General features: G+C 42.2%; 1 protein-coding gene across 3 annotated transcripts in view; it reads left to right on the top strand.

The window, feature by feature from the left end:
* The first annotated feature begins 725 nt into the window (after nt 1-725).
* The window catches only part of LOC147031209 (acetylcholine receptor subunit alpha-like), a 32784-nt gene continuing 15523 nt past the window's right edge, over nt 726-17986 (top strand). Inside the window, exons 1-4 of one of the 3 annotated variants that reach the window (XR_015056739.1) lie at nt 726-4151; nt 5776-5918; nt 6958-7002; nt 7601-7700. Coding sequence is in view for 2 of the 3 variants with exons in the window: in XM_085876055.1 (XP_085732181.1) it covers nt 3824-4151; nt 5776-5918; nt 6958-7002; nt 7601-7710 (626 nt within the window). In the remaining variant the exon portion in view is untranslated. Of the gene's footprint in view, nt 4152-5775; nt 5919-6957; nt 7003-7600; nt 7711-17986 lie in introns of those variants that run through there. The other 2 variants (XM_085876055.1, XM_085876056.1) reach the window with 2 other exon arrangements.

The raw sequence follows: 17986 nt of genomic DNA on the forward strand, positions 1-17986 counted from the left end.
CTCCATTTCCATCCAGTCCGAGTGTGTTTTTAACTCCATCTCCATCCAGTCCGAGTGTGTTTGTAACTCCATCTCCATCCAGTCCCAGTGTGTTTTTAACTCCATCTCCATCCAGTCCCACTGTGTTTTTAACTCAATCTCCATCCAGTCCGAGTGTGTTTGTAACTCCATCTCCATCCAGTCCCACTGTGTTTTTAACTCCATCTCCATCCAGTCCCACTGTGTTTCTAACTCCATTTCTATCCAGTCCGAGTGTGTTTTTAACTCCATCTCCATCCAGTCCGAGTGTGTTTGTAACTCCATCTCCATCCAGTCCCACTGTGTTTTTAACTCAATCTCCATCCAGTCCCAGTGTGTTTTTAACTCCATCCCTGTCCAGTCCCTCTGTGTTTTTAACTCCGTCTCCATCCATTCCCTCTGTGTTTTTAACTCCATCTCCGTCCAGTCCCTCTGTGTTTTTAACTCCATCTCCATCCAGTCTCAATGTGTTTTTAACTCCATCTCCATCCAGTCCCTTTGTGTTTTTAACTCCATCTCCGTCCAGTCTCAGTGTGTTTTTACCTCCATCTCCATCCAGTCCCTCTGTGTTTTTAACTCCATCTCCATCCAGTCCCTCTATGTTTTTAACTCCATCTCCGTCCAGTCCCTCTATGTTTTTAACTCCATCTCCGTCCAGTCCCTCTGTGTTTTTAACTCCATCTCCATCCAGTCCCTCTATGTTTTAAACTCCATCTCCGTCCAGTCCCTCTGTGTTTTTAACTCCATCTCCATCCAGTTCCAGTGTGTTTTTAACTCCATCTCCATCCAGTCCCAGTGTGTGTTTTAACTCCATCTCCATCCAGTCCGTGCATGTTCTTAACTCCATCTCCATCCAGTCCGAGTGTGTTTTTAACTCCATCTCCATCCAGTCCCAGTGTGTTTTTAACTCCATCTCCATCCAGTCCCACTGTGTTTTTAACTCAATCTCCATCCAGTCCGAGTGTGTTTGTAACTCCATCTCCATCCAGTCCCACTGTGTTTTTAACTCCATCTCCATCCAGTCCGAGTGTGTTTGTAACTCCATCTCCATCCAGTCCCAGTGTGTTTTTAACTCCATCTCCATCCAGTCCCACTGTGTTTTTAACTCAATCTCCATCCAGTCCCAGTGTGTTTTTAACTCCATCCCTGTCCAGTCCCTCTGTGTTTTTAACTCCGTCTCCATCCATTCCCTCTGTGTTTTTAACTCCATCTCCGTCCAGTCCCTCTGTGTTTTTAACTCCATCTTCATCCAGTCCCAATGTGTTTTTAACTCCATCTCCATCCAGTCCCTTTGTGTTTTTAACTCCATCTCCGTCCAGTCTCAGTGTGTTTTTACCTCCATCTCCATCCAGTCCCTCTGTGTTTTTAACTCCATCTCCATCCAGTCCCTCTATGTTTTTAACTCCATCTCCGTCCAGTCCCTCTATGTTTTTAACTCCATCTCCGTCCAGTCCCTCTGTGTTTTTAACTCCATCTCCATCCAGTCCCTCTATGTTTTAAACTCCATCTCCGTCCAGTCCCTCTGTGTTTTTAACTCCATCTCCATCCAGTTCCAGTGTGTTTTTAACTCCATCTCCATCCAGTCCCAGTGTGTGTTTTAACTCCATCTCCATCCAGTCCGTGCATGTTCTTAACTCCATCTCCATCCAGTCCGAGTGTGTTTTTAACTCCATCTCCATCCAGTCCGAGTGTGTTTGTAACTCCATCTCCATCCAGTCCCAGTGTGTTTTTAACTCCATCTCCATCCAGTCCCACTGTGTTTTTAACTCAATCTCCATCCAGTCCGAGTGTGTTTGTAACTCCATCTCCATCCAGTCCCACTGTGTTTTTAACTCCATCTCCATCCAGTCCGAGTGTGTTTGTAACTCCATCTCCATCCAGTCCCTCTGTGTTTTTAACTCCATCTCCATCCAGTCCCACTGTGTTTTTAACTCAATCTCCATCCAGTCCGAGTGTGTTTGTAACTCCATCTCCATCCAGTCCCACTGTGTTTTTAACTCCATCTCCATCCAGTCCGAGTGTGTTTGTAACTCCATCTCCATCCAGTCCCAGTGTGTTTTTAACTCCATCTCCATCCAGTCCCACTGTGTTTTTAACTCAATCTCCATCCAGTCCCAGTGTGTTTTTAACTCCATCCCTGTCCAGTCCCTCTGTGTTTTTAACTCCGTCTCCATCCATTCCCTCTGTGTTTTTAACTCCATCTCCGTCCAGTCCCTCTGTGTTTTTAACTCCATCTCCATCCAGTCCCAATGTGTTTTTAACTCCATCTCCATCCAGTCCCAGTGTTTTTAACTCCATCTCCATCCAGTCCCACTGTGTTTTTAACTCAATCTCCATCCAGTCCCACTGTGTTTGTAACTCCATCTCCATCCAGTCCCACTGTGTTTTTAACTCCATCTCCATCCAGTCCGAGTGTGTTTGTAACTCCATCTCCATCCAGTCCCAGTGTGTTTTTAACTCCATCTCCATCCAGTCCCACTGTGTTTTTAACTCAATCTCCATCCAGTCCCACTGTGTTTTTAACTCAATCTCCATCCAGTCCCAGTGTGTTTTTAACTCCATCCCTGTCCAGTCCCTCTGTGTTTTTAACTCCGTCTCCATCCATTCCCTCTGTGTTTTTAACTCCATCTCCGTCCAGTCCCTCTGTGTTTTTAACTCCATCTCCGTCCAGTCCCTCTGTGTTTTTAACTCCATCTCCATCCAGTCCGAGTGTGTTTGTAACTCCATCTCCATCCAGTCCCACTGTGTTTTTAACTCCATCTCCATCCAGTCCGAGTGTGTTTGTAACTCCATCTCCATCCAGTCCCAGTGTGTTTTTAACTCCATCTCCATCCAGTCCCACTGTGTTTTTAACTCCATCTCCATCCAGTCCGAGTGTGTTTGTAACTCCATCTCCATCCAGTCCCACTGTGTTTTTAACTCAATCTCCATCCAGTCCCAGTGTGTTTTTAACTCCATCCCTGTCCAGTCCCTCTGTGTTTTTAACTCCGTCTCCATCCATTCCCTCTGTGTTTTTAACTCCATCTCCGTCCAGTCCCTCTGTGTTTTTAACTCCATCTCCGTCCAGTCCCTCTGTGTTTTTAACTCCATCTCCATCCAGTCCCAATGTGTTTTTAACTCCATCTCCATCCATTCCCTCTGTGTTTTTAACTCCATCTCCGTCCAGTCCCTCTGTGTTTTTAACTCCATCTCCATCCAGTCCCAATGTGTTTTTAACTCCATCTCCATCCAGTCCCTTTGTGTTTTTAACTCCATCTCCGTCCAGTCTCAGTGTGTTTTTACCTCCATCTCCATCCAGTCCCTCTGTGTTTTTAACTCCATCTCCATCCAGTCCCTCTATGTTTTTAACTCCATCTCCGTCCAGTCCCTCTATGTTTTTAACTCCATCTCCGTCCAGTCCCTCTATGTTTTTAACTCCATCTCCGTCCAGTCCCTCTGTGTTTTTAACTCCATCTCCATCCAGTCCCTCTATGTTTTAAACTCCATCTCCGTCCAGTCCCTCTGTGTTTTTAACTCCATCTCCATCCAGTTCCAGTGTGTTTTTAACTCCATCTCCATCCAGTCCCAGTGTGTGTTTTAACTCCATCTCCATCCAGTCCGTGCATGTTCTTAACTCCATCTCCATCCAGTCCCAGTGTGTGTTTTTACCTCCATCTCCATCCAATCCCTCTGTGTTTTTAACACAATTTCTATTCATGGTCTGGTGTTCAACACTGCGGGTTATTCTTGTCCTTTGAGCAGCATGTCACTCGGGGATGCCAAGCTCGATCCATAAAGGGACATCTATGACAGGTGGATCGGGTCGATGTCTCTAACAGACGAGCGAGCCGGGAAGAGAAGTTTTGTAAAAGATCCTCCATCACCGGTCCAACGATCGGAACCGTTTGATCACCAGTCGTCCTTCGTTTTGTGTCCACATTGCTCCTCTGTCTTCGTCCTGTGCCAAAACACCGGGTGGTGGGCGTGGTCAAGGTCTTGTACACCACGCCCCTTCATTCCTCGACCTCCCCTCACCCACCTTTCCCAGCTTTTCCCCCCACTCCTTATTCAGATCCGTGATGTGCCCAATGCTGTTGCTCGCTCGTTCGTGATGAGACTTGAAACGATCTTTCTACTTCTTCCCGTTTGTGCAGGTGAGTGTGCAGATCGAGAAAGGTGATCATCCTGTTTTTGTGACGTTTCATCCTGTTTTTGTGACGTTTCATCCAGTTTTAAAGAGGAACCAAAACGGAAATTTATTTTTTCTGAAAAATTATTAATCACGGTCGAATTTGAAGGGAATTTTTTTAATGTATTTTTTGCCAATCACAAAGTGTCAAGAAGCCGGAAAGTATCGATTGTCACCAGTGACGTCACAACTTGAATCCACCTTCATCCAAATGGTGGTTTATATGGAGAAAGAGCGCACGTCGAGCTCGGATCCCGAGAGCGATTCCACCGTCATTAGCGACTCCGAAGGTTCTTGGTCTATTGGAACTGATCAGTGGGATGTTGAAGAAATCGTTGGAGACAAAGTAGGTGATGGAAGCACTTTGGGGGGAGGAGGGCGGGGGTGATTGTGGAGTCATGTCGTTTCGAACCTGATGCGAGCGATTCAGCGGAAGATAGCGACAATCGAGGTGTTAGTGAAGATGAAACACTGGTCACACGTTCACTGGTCACACGTTCACTGGTCACACGTTCACTGGTCACACGTACACTGGTCACACGTTCACTGGTCACACGTTCACTGGTCACACGTTCACTGGTCACACGTACACTGGTCACACGTTCACTGGTCACACGTTCACTGGTCACACGTACACTGGTCACACGTACACTGGTCACACGTTCACTGATCATAAGTATACGGCACAAGCAGAGTACATGATGGCATACACGTGCCCCTCACTTTATTTTGTGATCTGATCAAAGATGGCTGACTGGTAGACTGGCGGCCATTAATTTTAGTTATAAATAAATATCGGCTGGCCCTTTAACTCCACTCAACAAAATTACTGAAACAACAAGGGCTGTGACATTTTATGTCTTTTTTTTACTTGTTAATTATGCACTACATCAGTACACAAATGCCACACAAAATACACTACACAAAACTACACCAACACCAGACAAAACAAGTCCTGTTGAAGGTCTACAATCTCTGATTGCTCTTTTTCTTGTTCATCCTGTGATACCAGCAGCAAAGTAATTTTTCCTTTCATTGACCCTCACAATATAATGCATATCTTCATGTGAGCCATTTCCTCAAACCTCCTACCATGTTGACTACTTTCAATTTCAAATGGTGTTAAGGTGGACTCACAGAATTTTTTTTATTGTTTTTTTCCTATTAATTACAATTTTTCGGTTGTGGAAACTATTATATGTGGAAAACAATGTATAATCTTTGCATGATAAGTTTTCCCAATTAACAGATTGGATTAACCTCAATGAGTGACTTGAAACTACAATTTCAATTCTCTATTTTTTTTGAGCATGTCTCACATATAAAACCACATTACATGTGCACTGCACACTTTCTGGTATACAACTGTGTAGATGTCAGAATAAGGCCCTTATGCTGAGCATCAAGCAGCAGTTCACAACTGCATGATTTTTGCTGTGCATGATAAGTGCTGTAGCTTCTTGAACAGGCAGGGTGAGTTTCGGTTTTCAGTGATTTGAAAATGATGGAGCTTTGTGTTGTTTTACTTTTAATCAAAGGACCAGTGAATTTCCATCCAAGTGAGATAACCCCACCCACTCACCTCACAGACTTGGTGGAATCATGGGAAACCGAGTCCACGTTAATGGCGAACCTCTTCACAAACTACAACAAAGTCATTCGGCCAGTAAAGAACTACCATGATCTCGTCAACATCACAGTTGGATTACAGCTTCTCCAGCTCATCAGCGTGGTGTGGAATGCTGAATAATGTCTCTTCTTTGATTTTTAGCGTACCATAATCGGTGTGATCATCTAAGGTCGAGTTGCTGCAATTTAGCTTCCTGGTGCTTTAAACTATTTGTTTAATAACAAGTTATTCTGTAATCCCTTTGTTGAATAACCAAAGTTATTCTTTAATCCCTTTGTTTAATTAACAAAGATATTATTTAATCCCTTTGTTTAATAACCAAATATTCTTTAATTCCTTTGTTTAAATGACGAACTTATTATTTAATCCCTTTGGTTGTTAAACAAAGGGATTAGAGAATAACTTTGGTTGTTAAACAAAGTTATTCTTCAATCCTTTTGTTTAATAACCAAATTTATTCTTAAATCCCTTTGTTTAATAACCAATGTTATTTTCTAATGCCTTTGTTTAATAACCAAAGTTATTCTCCAATCCCTTTGTTTAATGAACAAAGTTATTCTTTCACCTCTTTGTTTAATAACCAATGTTATTCTTTAATTCCTTTTTTTAATAACCAAAGTTCTTCCAACTCTTTGTTTAATAACCAAAGTTCTTCCAACTATTTGTTTAATAACCAAAGTTCTTCCAACTATTTGTTTAATAACCAAAGTTCGTTAAACTCTTTGGTTAATAACCAAAGTTCTTTAAACTCTGTTTAATAACCAAAGTTCTTTAAAGTCTTTTTTTAATAACCAAAGTTCCTTAAACTCTCTGTTAAATAATCAAAGTTTTTTTTATTTTCTTTGTTTAATAACCAAAGATGTGCTTTTTTTCCCCCTTCTTGGAGAAAAATATGATGAGCTTCTGTGCACATTTTCAATAAACAAGTGTTCATTGACATTAAGTGATATCATCTGCAGATATCAATCATAAAGGTCTATTCACAACATTTTGAAAGGCTATTCACAACATTTCTTTTCAGCAAATGTGTTGTGTTAAAAATGTAAGATTAATCAAATCATAACTTTTACGAAGCTGTTTCCATGTTATTTAGAGAAGCGTAGTTTCCTTGGTCAAAGTGATGATGTAACAAAACTTTCAGGATGAAGTAAACCAAGTCGTGGAAACAAACGTACGAATAAAACAGGTGAGGAAATGTGAAAATGTTGATTTAAACCCATGTTTGTAAAATACGACTTTTAAAATGTTTGTAAAATACAATTTATGACATAAAAAGGATGGTTTGTAAACAACATTCAAAACGGCATATATTTCCAGAGGGTTGTCAGTAGCACATGCGGCATCTGGACCATGGACTTGTGATGTCTGTACCACTCACTTATATCTCTACAACACACTTGTTATGTCTGTAGGACACATTTATGATGTCTATACCATGCACTTATGATGTCCGGACCACTGACTTATGATGTCTGTTCCACACATTTATGATGTCTGTTCCACACATTTATGATGTCTGTACCACACACATATGATATCTGCACCACACATTTATGATGTCTGTGCCACACACATATGATGTCTGGACCACACATATATGATATCTGTACCACACACATATGATGTATGTACCACACACATATGATATCTGTACCACACACATATGATATCTGTACCACACACACATTATGATGTCAGTACTATGCTCCATGCACTTATGATTGGTATCATGCACTAAGTCTAATTATGGTGGCTCTATGCAATTAATTTGTTCCTCTGAACAGCAATGGAAAGACTTCCGATTGATGTGGAACCCACAAAAGTACGAGGGAATATCACATGTTCGCATTCCATCTTCAGATATCTGGCTACCTGACATCACACTGTACAACAAGTGAGATCAAATTGCTTACTTTCATCCTTGCATCTCATCCTTTTATCACTAACACAGTACCAAAAGTTTATGGAAGATTTTTATTACAGCGCGTGCGCTGTATACAATTGCACCGAGTTTGAAATGTCCCCGGTGTCCCCCCCCCCACCCCCACGTGCCTCAAGTGAGCCAATGAGGGCCGTCCGGTAGACGGCAGTGCGTAACCTAGACGGAAATGGCGACAACTGATGGAAATACCCGAGTATTTCAACGGAAATTTGTGAAACGAATGTGTTGTATATGTGAAAACCATTGAATTTATTGCTTGACGGAAAAAAAACCAAGAAACGCTCCCCTCTCATGTAGGAACAAACGAAAGACGTCATTTCCACCCACCATGGCATTTCGCGCCGAACGCTGAAAGCTAAGTTCTTCTTGTGCCATCATTCTCTTTAATATTAGCCATAAACAAGTGTTTCGTCATGCATTAGTAGTTGAAATTTACTTACAATTATGGCAGATATTGGTGGCAAAGTGATAAGTGGTTCTTTCAATAACATTAGTGTACTCATTTGCTTCACCACATGCGCTGTATTGAAGGATTTCACTTGTTTTGTTTACTCTACCGGTCAATAGTTTTAGAACACCCCCATTTTTCAGTTTTTACTGAAATTTAATCAGTTCAAGTCCAGTGAATAACCTGGAATGCTACAACGCTTAGTGATAAACTGCCAGAGGTTAAAAAAAGTTTAAGTTACCAAAAACTGAAAAATAATGTAAATTTCAGAGTTGTTAAAAAAGACCTTTTTCAGGGAGCAAGTAATGAGTTAGCAACTGCAGCTGTTCTGCAGCAATGGAAGTAAATTAAGCCTTGAAAGTTGATGCAAACAATTCCTACAGGTGTGCCAACTTTTGTTGATTAGTTACAAACCCTCTGTCTGTAGAAAAGCAATGTTGGAACAGACTGTATTGATACACCCTTTGAAGCATTATTTGGACAATATTGCACTGCGGGAAGTAGTTTATTGCTATCATAATGGTGAGAAAAAGACAATTAACAAAGGAAGACACACATGACAGGATTACAATTCCCTCACATGACAGGATTACATTTCCCTCACATGACAGGATTACAATTCCCATGCATTAAAGCAAAACAAATGAAACAGGAAAGCATCTCAAAATGCAAAGACCGTCAGCGTCCGCTTTGTACTCGAACTCAACTAGACAAAAACGACAGTTGAAAAAAATTGAACATTTTATACATTTGTGTTCTCCACAATCTCATAATAAAGGTTTATTGAAGATTTGATGACAAAAGCTCAATTGGTAAAAATGTTATGGCCTGGACATGCACACTGAATCTCAATGGTAAACAAGGATTTTGATTAAAACATTACATTTATGGCTGCTCTGCCACTTCACTGATGACATCATCCTTACAATCTTTCATTCCCCATTCGGAGGAGAACAAGGTGTGCCAAGTCTCAATTTTTTTCCTTTCAGCAGTTTCAGAGATATAATGTCAATTTTTTTTTAACGTTTAACTCAAGATGGTTGCTGGTTACTCCCTCCTCCGGTATGACAGACCTGAGCCTCGTCCTGGCGGCGGAGTTGCTCTCTTCATCGAAAATTCTTTCTCACTCTCCATGCACTGCCCTCACTCCCCCACACCCCAGACCCCCAGGAATACCTCTGGCTACAGATTCCCCGCATCTCCCACCTCATGTATATATGTGTGTTGTACTGTCCACCAAATAGGGATGACTCCATTTACACCTCACTTGCCAAAAACATGGACCAACTTCTATCCTCTCGTCCCAACTCTCTCTTCCTCACATGTGGTGACTTCAATTGTCATCATGCCAGTTAGCTAGGTATGGGAACCTCTGTCACCTGTCATGGCACTTCAGCAAAAGACTTCTGCAACTCATTGGGACTGAATCAATCTGTCCACTTCCTTACCCGGATCTCAACCAATGGTACTCCATCTCTTCTGGATCTGATTTTGACCAATGTCCCTGAAAATATCTGCTGCTCTTCCTCCGCTCCAATCGGTTCTTCGGACCACGTGCTTGTCAAAGTGGACGTCACTCTCGCTGTTATGAGAGAACCACCTCAGCGCCGTTGAGTCTGGCATTTCATTCAGACTGAAAGGCAGAGTCTTCAAGCAGCCATAAAACTTCGAGACTGGTCTCCCATCTCTAATTTCTCTGACATAAACTCTTCCTGGGAATTCTTTCAAAGAAACTTGCTCTCCCTCATGCACAGATTTATCCCCTCTCGTCTTCAGTTGTCCCACCCTTCCTCCTGCCTATGGTACAATCCTGAAAACCTGAAACAACTTGCCTTTGCCTCATGGAAGGCAAATCCAACTGAGGGCAATCTCATTCCCTTCCACAAAGCTCAGAACAAGTGTGTGTCTACCCTGAAAACAACATCTTTCTCATCTCAAGTCCGAACTCTCAAACCTGTCTCCTTCCTCCAAATCCTATCGGCATGTAGTTAAGTCTGATTCTGGTGTATGTTCCCCCTCCATCTCCTCCTTTACCTCAAATGGCCACACAGCTGACACTGCACGTGAAAAAGCTGAATACCGAAACCCAGTGTTTGCAGCTAAATCTTGTGTCCCAAACCCATCGCTTTCTGTAACCACCTTACCCAGTCATACCCACCTGTTCTTGGACTCTGTGTCCTTTTCTCTTGACAAGGTGGAGAGCTTGCAGTCAAACCTCGACTCTGATTCTGCAACTGGTCCAGATGCCATCAGCCCACATGTCCAAAAATCCTGCTTCTCTGCTCTTGCTCACCATCTCTCTGTTATATTCACCCTCTCATTTGCTCAAGGCTATCTGCCATCTGCTTGGAAATCAGCAAACATTACTGCCCTGCACAAAAAAGGTGCAAAAACAAATCCCTGCAACTGCAGACCAATCAGCCTTCCCCCAATCATCAGCAAGGTTATGGAATCCATCATCACTTCAGACATTAAATCTTTCCTCTTCTCCAATTGGCTTGATTTGTGATCATCAATTTGGTTTCAGATCGGGTCACTGTACACTGGACTTGCAGCTGATGCTTTCCCAACAACGGATGAAGGTCCTCAATGCCAGACATGAGATCAGAGCCATCTCCATAGATATGTCGTGTGCTTTCAAGATGGCCTGGTTCTCTGCTCACCAAACTCTCTTCCTATGGTGGCCAAGGCAATCTCCACTCATGGCTCACAGACATCCTCTCCTGTCGCAATCAATGTGTGGCCCTAAATGGAGTTCTCTCATCCCCTCTTCCTGTCCAGGCTGGAGTTCCTCAAGGCAGCGTTCTGGGCCCTGTGTTTTTTCTTGTTTTCATCAATGATCTCTCCGAATCTCTGGAAAATCCTCTATATCTCTTTGCTGATGACTCCACCCTCTGCCGTACGATCTGTCATCTCTCAGACCGGCAAGCAGCAGCTTCTTCACTCTCTGCAGATCTGGATAAAATCACAAGCTGGTCCAACATGTGGAGCATGTCTTTCAATCCTGATACATCTCACACTCTCACTTTTTCTCTCCAAAAGGACTGTCCGGACCCCCCCCCCCCCCTCCCAAATCTCTGTTCTTAACATTCCTCTTGAATAAGTTCTTTCATTCAAACTTTTGGGCCTCACTATCTGCCATGATCTTTCCTGGGAAAGCCACATCTCCAAGCTGGCTTCCAAAGTCAGTCGCCCATTGGGCATCCTTTATCGTGCAAAGTCCTTCCTTGGCACACCTGACCTCCTGACCACATACAAAGCTTTCATCCGCAGCCTGATGGAGTACTGCTTTCCCATCCTGGCTGGTACTCCTGCTCTCACTCTTCTTGGCTTCACGCTGTGGAAACCAAGCCATTTAAGATCATTGGTATCTCCCGCGATTAGGCTGGGTCTTTATGTTTCTCACTCTCTCACCGCAGGCAGGTCGGTGGTCTTTCTGTCTTCTACAGTCTCCTCTCCAGCCTCACCCTCTGCTTTTTCTGCTATCTGTCCTGCCCATATTTCCGCAGGGTGCTCACGTTCCATCAGCAACCCCCTTCTGGTAAAACTACCAAAATCAAGAATCACTGCTCTCCTTCATTCTTTCATTTCTCTTATTTACTGCCTTTGGAACAAACTCCCACACTCTCTTCAATCCCACTCTTCCCTCCAGATCTTCAAAACAGCTGTTCACCACCATCCCTTATCTTCCCCATCCAAAACCACGAACTTTTCTACCCCCATTAATTCACCCCAAACCCACCTCCTTCAAATTCCCTGCTTTCCTTCCTGAAAGTCCCTGTTGTGTCCATCTTCTTTACCCCATCCAGGATCTCCTCATGTGTCTATTACCCACTGTTTTCTGCTTCCCTCTCCCATCCCTCCTGTCTCCTGCTCCCCATGTTATGCGTTCTCTGTGTTATCTCTTATACGAGCCTTGACATTATATTAAAAATAAATAAATAATAATTAAAAATAAAATAAAATGAGCTTGCAAAGCGGCTTCAGCACTCAAGCAAGCACGTATTTTCATTGTGAGCTGTATTTTCGACTGCTGCAGTGATCGTTCAAAACAAAACATGCATTACCTCATTTGAGGTGTAATCAAATTGTACATTTCTTGTCTCTAAATGGTAGCTTTATTTTATAATAGAAGATGGGTTGTTGAGTCTTCAAATGTATGGTACATGTGGCCTGTATAAATATATTGACCGACATGAAGCGAAAAATATGACCGCTATTTCTATGCGGCTGGAGGGAAAGGCATGGCCTAGCTAAAAGTGGTGCTTGTGATGTTTGCCGAGACGAAGGAAGGCATGGCCAGCAGAATGGGCGGTGCTTCGGACTCATCCACACACAGACGTGAACCGCTCTATGCAGTCTATAAGATATGATTTGTTGGGTGTGATAAAATAATTATTTCTCTGAAACTGAGTAACATATCCACACTGGACTTTGCAGTTATGATGCTCTACACCCTTGCTGTATATGTTTTATTTAACAATGACGTCATCAGTCACATGGTTTGGCAGCCACATTGGTTTCACGGAAAATAAATAAAAAATAATATTTTGGAAACCGCTTCAGCTATCAATTCAAAACTTTGCGATTGAGTTCCACTCCATGGAGTTATGCTCCATGTAATTTGATGCGATTCATATCGATGCATTAAGCCGTTTTGGATAAAACGGGTTTTAAAGTTTTCGTTTTCAAACAAACATGGCTGCTACACCATGTGACTTATGGCATTGAAAATTTGCACTCCGATAATAGTTGGGTGGAGGATTACGTGTGTGAAGTTTTGTCTTGATCAGAGAAGGTTCGTTTTTCAATACAATATGGCTGCCAAACCATGTGACCTGATGTCATAATTTTCAAAGTGTATGCAGCTGTTAGGTGGGTGATGACATTTTCCAAATTTCACTTCGATTGGATTTAGCGGTTCCAGAGAAAACATTATTTAATATTTTTTCTTCAATCCAATATGACCACCGAACCACGTGACCTACCGATTATTCTTGATCACCATAGTATCCCCAAGTCATGAGGAACATGTGTGTAAAGTTTCCCCTCAATCTGTTCAGCCATTCTGGAGAAGATTATTGAAGGTTTTAGGGTAAATCCAATATGGCTGCCAGCCATGTGACCTATGGTCATTGTTGTCAAACTTTATTCAGAATGTCTAGTCGATCATTTGTGCAGTTTCACTTCGATCTCTAAAGCGGTTCTGAAAAAGGAGAATTTTTCCTTTTTTTTGAAAAAACAACAATATGGCTGCCCAACCACATGATGGATGATGTCATAATTTTTTTTTTTTGTGTTCACATCTTTCCCTGGATGAAACTCAGAATTTTTCATACTGAAAGGATGCAGCGTTCTACATGTCGTATTTTCACTGGGCTACCACATCACTGATGACGTCACAGTTAACACCACTTATATCCATTGTGGATGTCTTCACAATGAGCCATATTTCAAATTTTTTTTTCCAGCAAGCAGTTCCAGAGAAGAAGATGACCAACGTTTTTCCAACATGGCTGCCACCTCACGTGACCTCTGATGTTATAATCATCATTAAAAAAATTCTGCATGAGTAATCGCACCTGTGGTTAAAATTTTGTGTCAATCGGTCAAGTTGTTGCTGAGAAAACACGTTTAAGGAAATCGTCAAGCAAAAAAAAGGCTCAAAATGGGACAAAGAATTAGAACAAAAAATAATCTGAACAGAAACAATAGGCTACCACAGCCTGTTAGGTGAATGGTTCCCTAATAATGATGAAAATTATCTTAACAAAATTATTAATTTCTTATCTCCATATTCTTATAATAATGCTTTGCTAAAAATTTGATGACAAAAGCTCAAATGGTAAAAAACAAAGTTACAGCACAACAGACAGACAGACATACAGAAGCAATTGCAAAACCCAATGTTCCGCTGCACGGGGGACGGGCTAACTAGAACGAGCGAACTCGCAAGAACTTGCTGCTTGTGTACCTCCACCATTCGCGAAACCAAGGAGTACTCGACAAGCCACGACATCACATGATTATTGTGTGGCCATTGGCAACTCAAGGGTGGCCCGTTAACGATGTTTGTTTCTTCCCCTCCACTGCAAAACTCTGGAACTCTTTACCTTCTCAAGTCTTCACAAACACTTATGACCTTCACCTTTTCAAAAAGCAGATATTTTTTACTTTCTCAAAATCTCTTACACTATTCTCTCTTTCCTTAATTTTCTATCAATGCAGTTCTTTTATTTAAGGCCTGTCCTCGGTGAGGACTATTTAAAGGCCCTGTCACACCTTGACGATTTAGCCAGCGTTTGCCGACGTATGAAAAATTTGTCTAAAACGCTGGCACACGTCGAATACGTTATGGGTAAGTTGTGTATACGTTAAGAGCACGCTGGCATACGTCGTAGTACGCTGGCATATGTAGTAGTATGCCGAGCTGTTAGAAAAATTTTCCATGCTTGAAATTTTTCGACGTATGCCAACGTATGACTCACACGTTCCGCATACGCTGACCATAAGTTGTAGGCACGTTACGCGATCGTTGACACATGTCGACACACGTTACTTGCAAGTTACTCATGAGTCGAAACACGTTGAGGTAATGGTTAGCGTCAGTGTTCCAGACTCCCTGGTTTTTTGGGTTTTTTTCTTCGGTATGACGGTGATGTTGACACTTCGATTTCTAGTGCAGTTATAATATAATATAATTAATTGGCTGCCGCTCAACGATTTAAATCATAACCGCACTAGAAATTGAAGTGTCAACATCACCGTCATACTGAAGAAAAGAAAAAATAATAAAATAAACCAGGGAGTCTGGAACACTGACGCTAACCATTACCACGACATGTTTCGACTTATGAGTAACTTACAAGTAACGTGTGTCGACGTGTGTCAACAATCGCGTAACGTGCCTATAACTTATGGCGAGCATATGCGGAACGTGTGCGTCATACGCTGGCATACATCGAAAAATTTTCAACATGCTGAAAATTTGTCGACGTACTCGGCGTACTACGACGTATGCCAGCGTGCTTCAGCATGCTTCAGCATGCTCTTAACGTATACAAAAAACTTACCCATAACGTATTCGACGTGTGCCAGCGTATTTGGCAAATTTTTCATACGTCAGCATACGCTGGCTAAAACGTCAAGGTGTGACAGCGGCTTGACACTTCGATGTCTAGTGCGGTTATGATTTGAATCGTCAAGCCGCAGCCTATCATTGGGCATAGGTTGTGAACGCCGACAACACACTCAGCATTCGTTGATACAAGTTATCTCTATGTTATCGAAACGTTCTGTGTACGTTACTAATACGTTATGCATACGTCCAACTTATGAATATGTCAAAAACTGGAAAAAAACATCAATAGTTCAGTGTACGCCAGCGTTTTACATACCTTTTGATACCTTGCCATACGCTGGCTAAAACATCAAGGTGTGAGAGATGGCCTTTAATCCGCGACTGGAGCCTTCAACATAAAATAAAATAGTAATAATCAAAGATTGCAGACACTCACCGGGACTTGTTATTGTGTAGCAAATAAATGGAAGAATGTACTAAATGAAACGTCATTGGTTGCAAATGAAAGGTCTATCTGGTCTCGTTGTGAAGGTGTAAAGTTCAAAGGTCGAAAGCGTCGAAATGGTCTAAAGTCTTTCATAGACTGGGTATTGCGTGACGAAAAGGTTTGGGTAATTAATGTGTGAAGAAGAAGAGGAGTAGATCGAGATGAAGAAGAAGAACACATTGTAGTGTTCATCATGCAAAAAATATGGAAAATTAGCATTTAAAAATGTCATTAAAACTTTAATTTTGAAGCAAATCAGTTAAATTAGGAGATAGTGAGAATGAAAGGGATAAAGAATGATCGAAGGAAGAAAATAACAGGTAGAATGAGTTTATGATCCCCCCCCCCCCCCCGCCCGAGTTCAAGAAAGTTTTTATGTTGGTTTTATTTGAAGAAAAGAGGGAGAAAGAAAATAGAAAGGAAAGGAGAACACCCAGGATAAACAAAACTAAATGAGGTGTGTGTGTGTGTCAGATCAGAGACAGGAGGAGGTACGCTTACTACCTGAGGAATTGTAAGTTAGGCCAGAATCACAGGGACATATATTTGAAAAAACAAAACATCCCAACAAGGTGTGGATAATACATGGCAATGAGTTGAAAACACAACGAATAACAAAGGAAGATCTGGCACAGATAAGCCAGTTTTGATGAACTTTAAGGAGGCAGATAAAACCAACCATAAGTTTGCAACCAACACCAGCACAAGCTTTGATGGGCCTAATGGCCTCCTCCTGCTTTGAAGAATTCCTTGTAAGGGGATGACAGGGTGTTTCAAAAAGATTGATACAACTTTGACTTCCTGGCATTTTTTTTTTGACCAATACCGTTTTCCTTTTCAGGGTTTGGTGGTGTTATCGTGGTAATTGTTCCCAGGGATTTCTAGCTCCGTAGCTCAAATATGCCATTGACAATGAAGCAGAAGACAAAAGTGGTGGCTCTGTGGTATGAGACCAAGTCATGTGAAGACACCCACCGGAGGTTCTGCCGGGAATACGACCTCAGAACACGTGATGGACCAAACAAATTGTGCCATTCAACATATTGTGAAACATTCTGAGCACAATGGTACAGTGCATAACCAGAACAAGAGCAACAGTGGCAGGCCAGCATCAGTAACCAAGAGCCAAGCCAACATCGGTGCGGTGCTCCAGAAGTTCCATAACGATATAGCCCAAAAGGTCACCCCAAACCAGCTCAGCATGACCTGGTTTATGCAGGATGGTGCACCCCCACATACAGACGGTGACACCATCACTTTCCTGTAGTAGCTATTCAGAAACCGCCTCATTGCCCTCGGTACGGCTCAAGACTTGAGTCATCTGGACTACTGGTTGAACCATCTGGACTACCGCCCTGCCCCACTAGATGATCTGAAGCAGGAGGTGTCAGATTACCTCTGGGCAGTGCCACATGAGACCGACAGGAAAGCTGGACAGAACTCTGTAGTTAGGATCAATGTCTGTCTGAACCGCAGAGGGGCACACATCGAGAATGTCAATTACAAGGATTTTGCGTAAATGCCAATTTCAGACCTTGGGCTCTTACTAACTCTACCAGTGACTTTCTGCAATATCAATCAATTGTCGAAAATACCATGCCATAAGCTTTCAACAAATGTTTGGTTCACGTTCCTGAGGTTTCTGTTTCTTTGTAAATAAACATTTAAAGTTGCATCACTCTTTTTGAAACACCCTGAATATACGTATATTTATATGTTTTAACCAACGTCCACCATGCTCATTCCTGGAACCAGAAATATATACAAAAAAGCACATGGGCAGGAATCTGCCATGCAGTGTATTGTGGATATAGCAAAGATGGTGGTAAGTGCTGCACACTGTGGAATACCGGTAATGATTTGTGATGTCTTTTTTTAGTGAAGACGAACAATAAACCACCTGACATTCACAAAACACTTGTGAAATCGTTTGGTGATCATGCTCTCGCAAGAGGAAGTACATTTGAATGGTCTAGCAAGTTAAACGATGGCAGGGTGGTGGGCCGACTCAATTGGCCCACCACTCATCCCATCTCTGGACTGTCGTACACTCTGGCACTCTGAATGAGCCCCACAAAATGTACCTCTTTCTACTAAATGTACTCCTTTTACTTTGTATGATGCTCTTTCCAATTTATATTCTCTTTGTGTGTCCATAAAGCACTCGCCATAACCCCCACCCCCTCCTTTCAACACCCCCAAATCAAGTAGG

The sequence above is a fragment of the Eptatretus burgeri genome, chromosome 3, assembly GCF_056783735.1.
Source record: "Eptatretus burgeri isolate ZD-2024b chromosome 3, Ebu_testis_v1, whole genome shotgun sequence".
Lineage (NCBI taxonomy): Eukaryota > Metazoa > Chordata > Myxini > Myxiniformes > Myxinidae > Eptatretus > Eptatretus burgeri.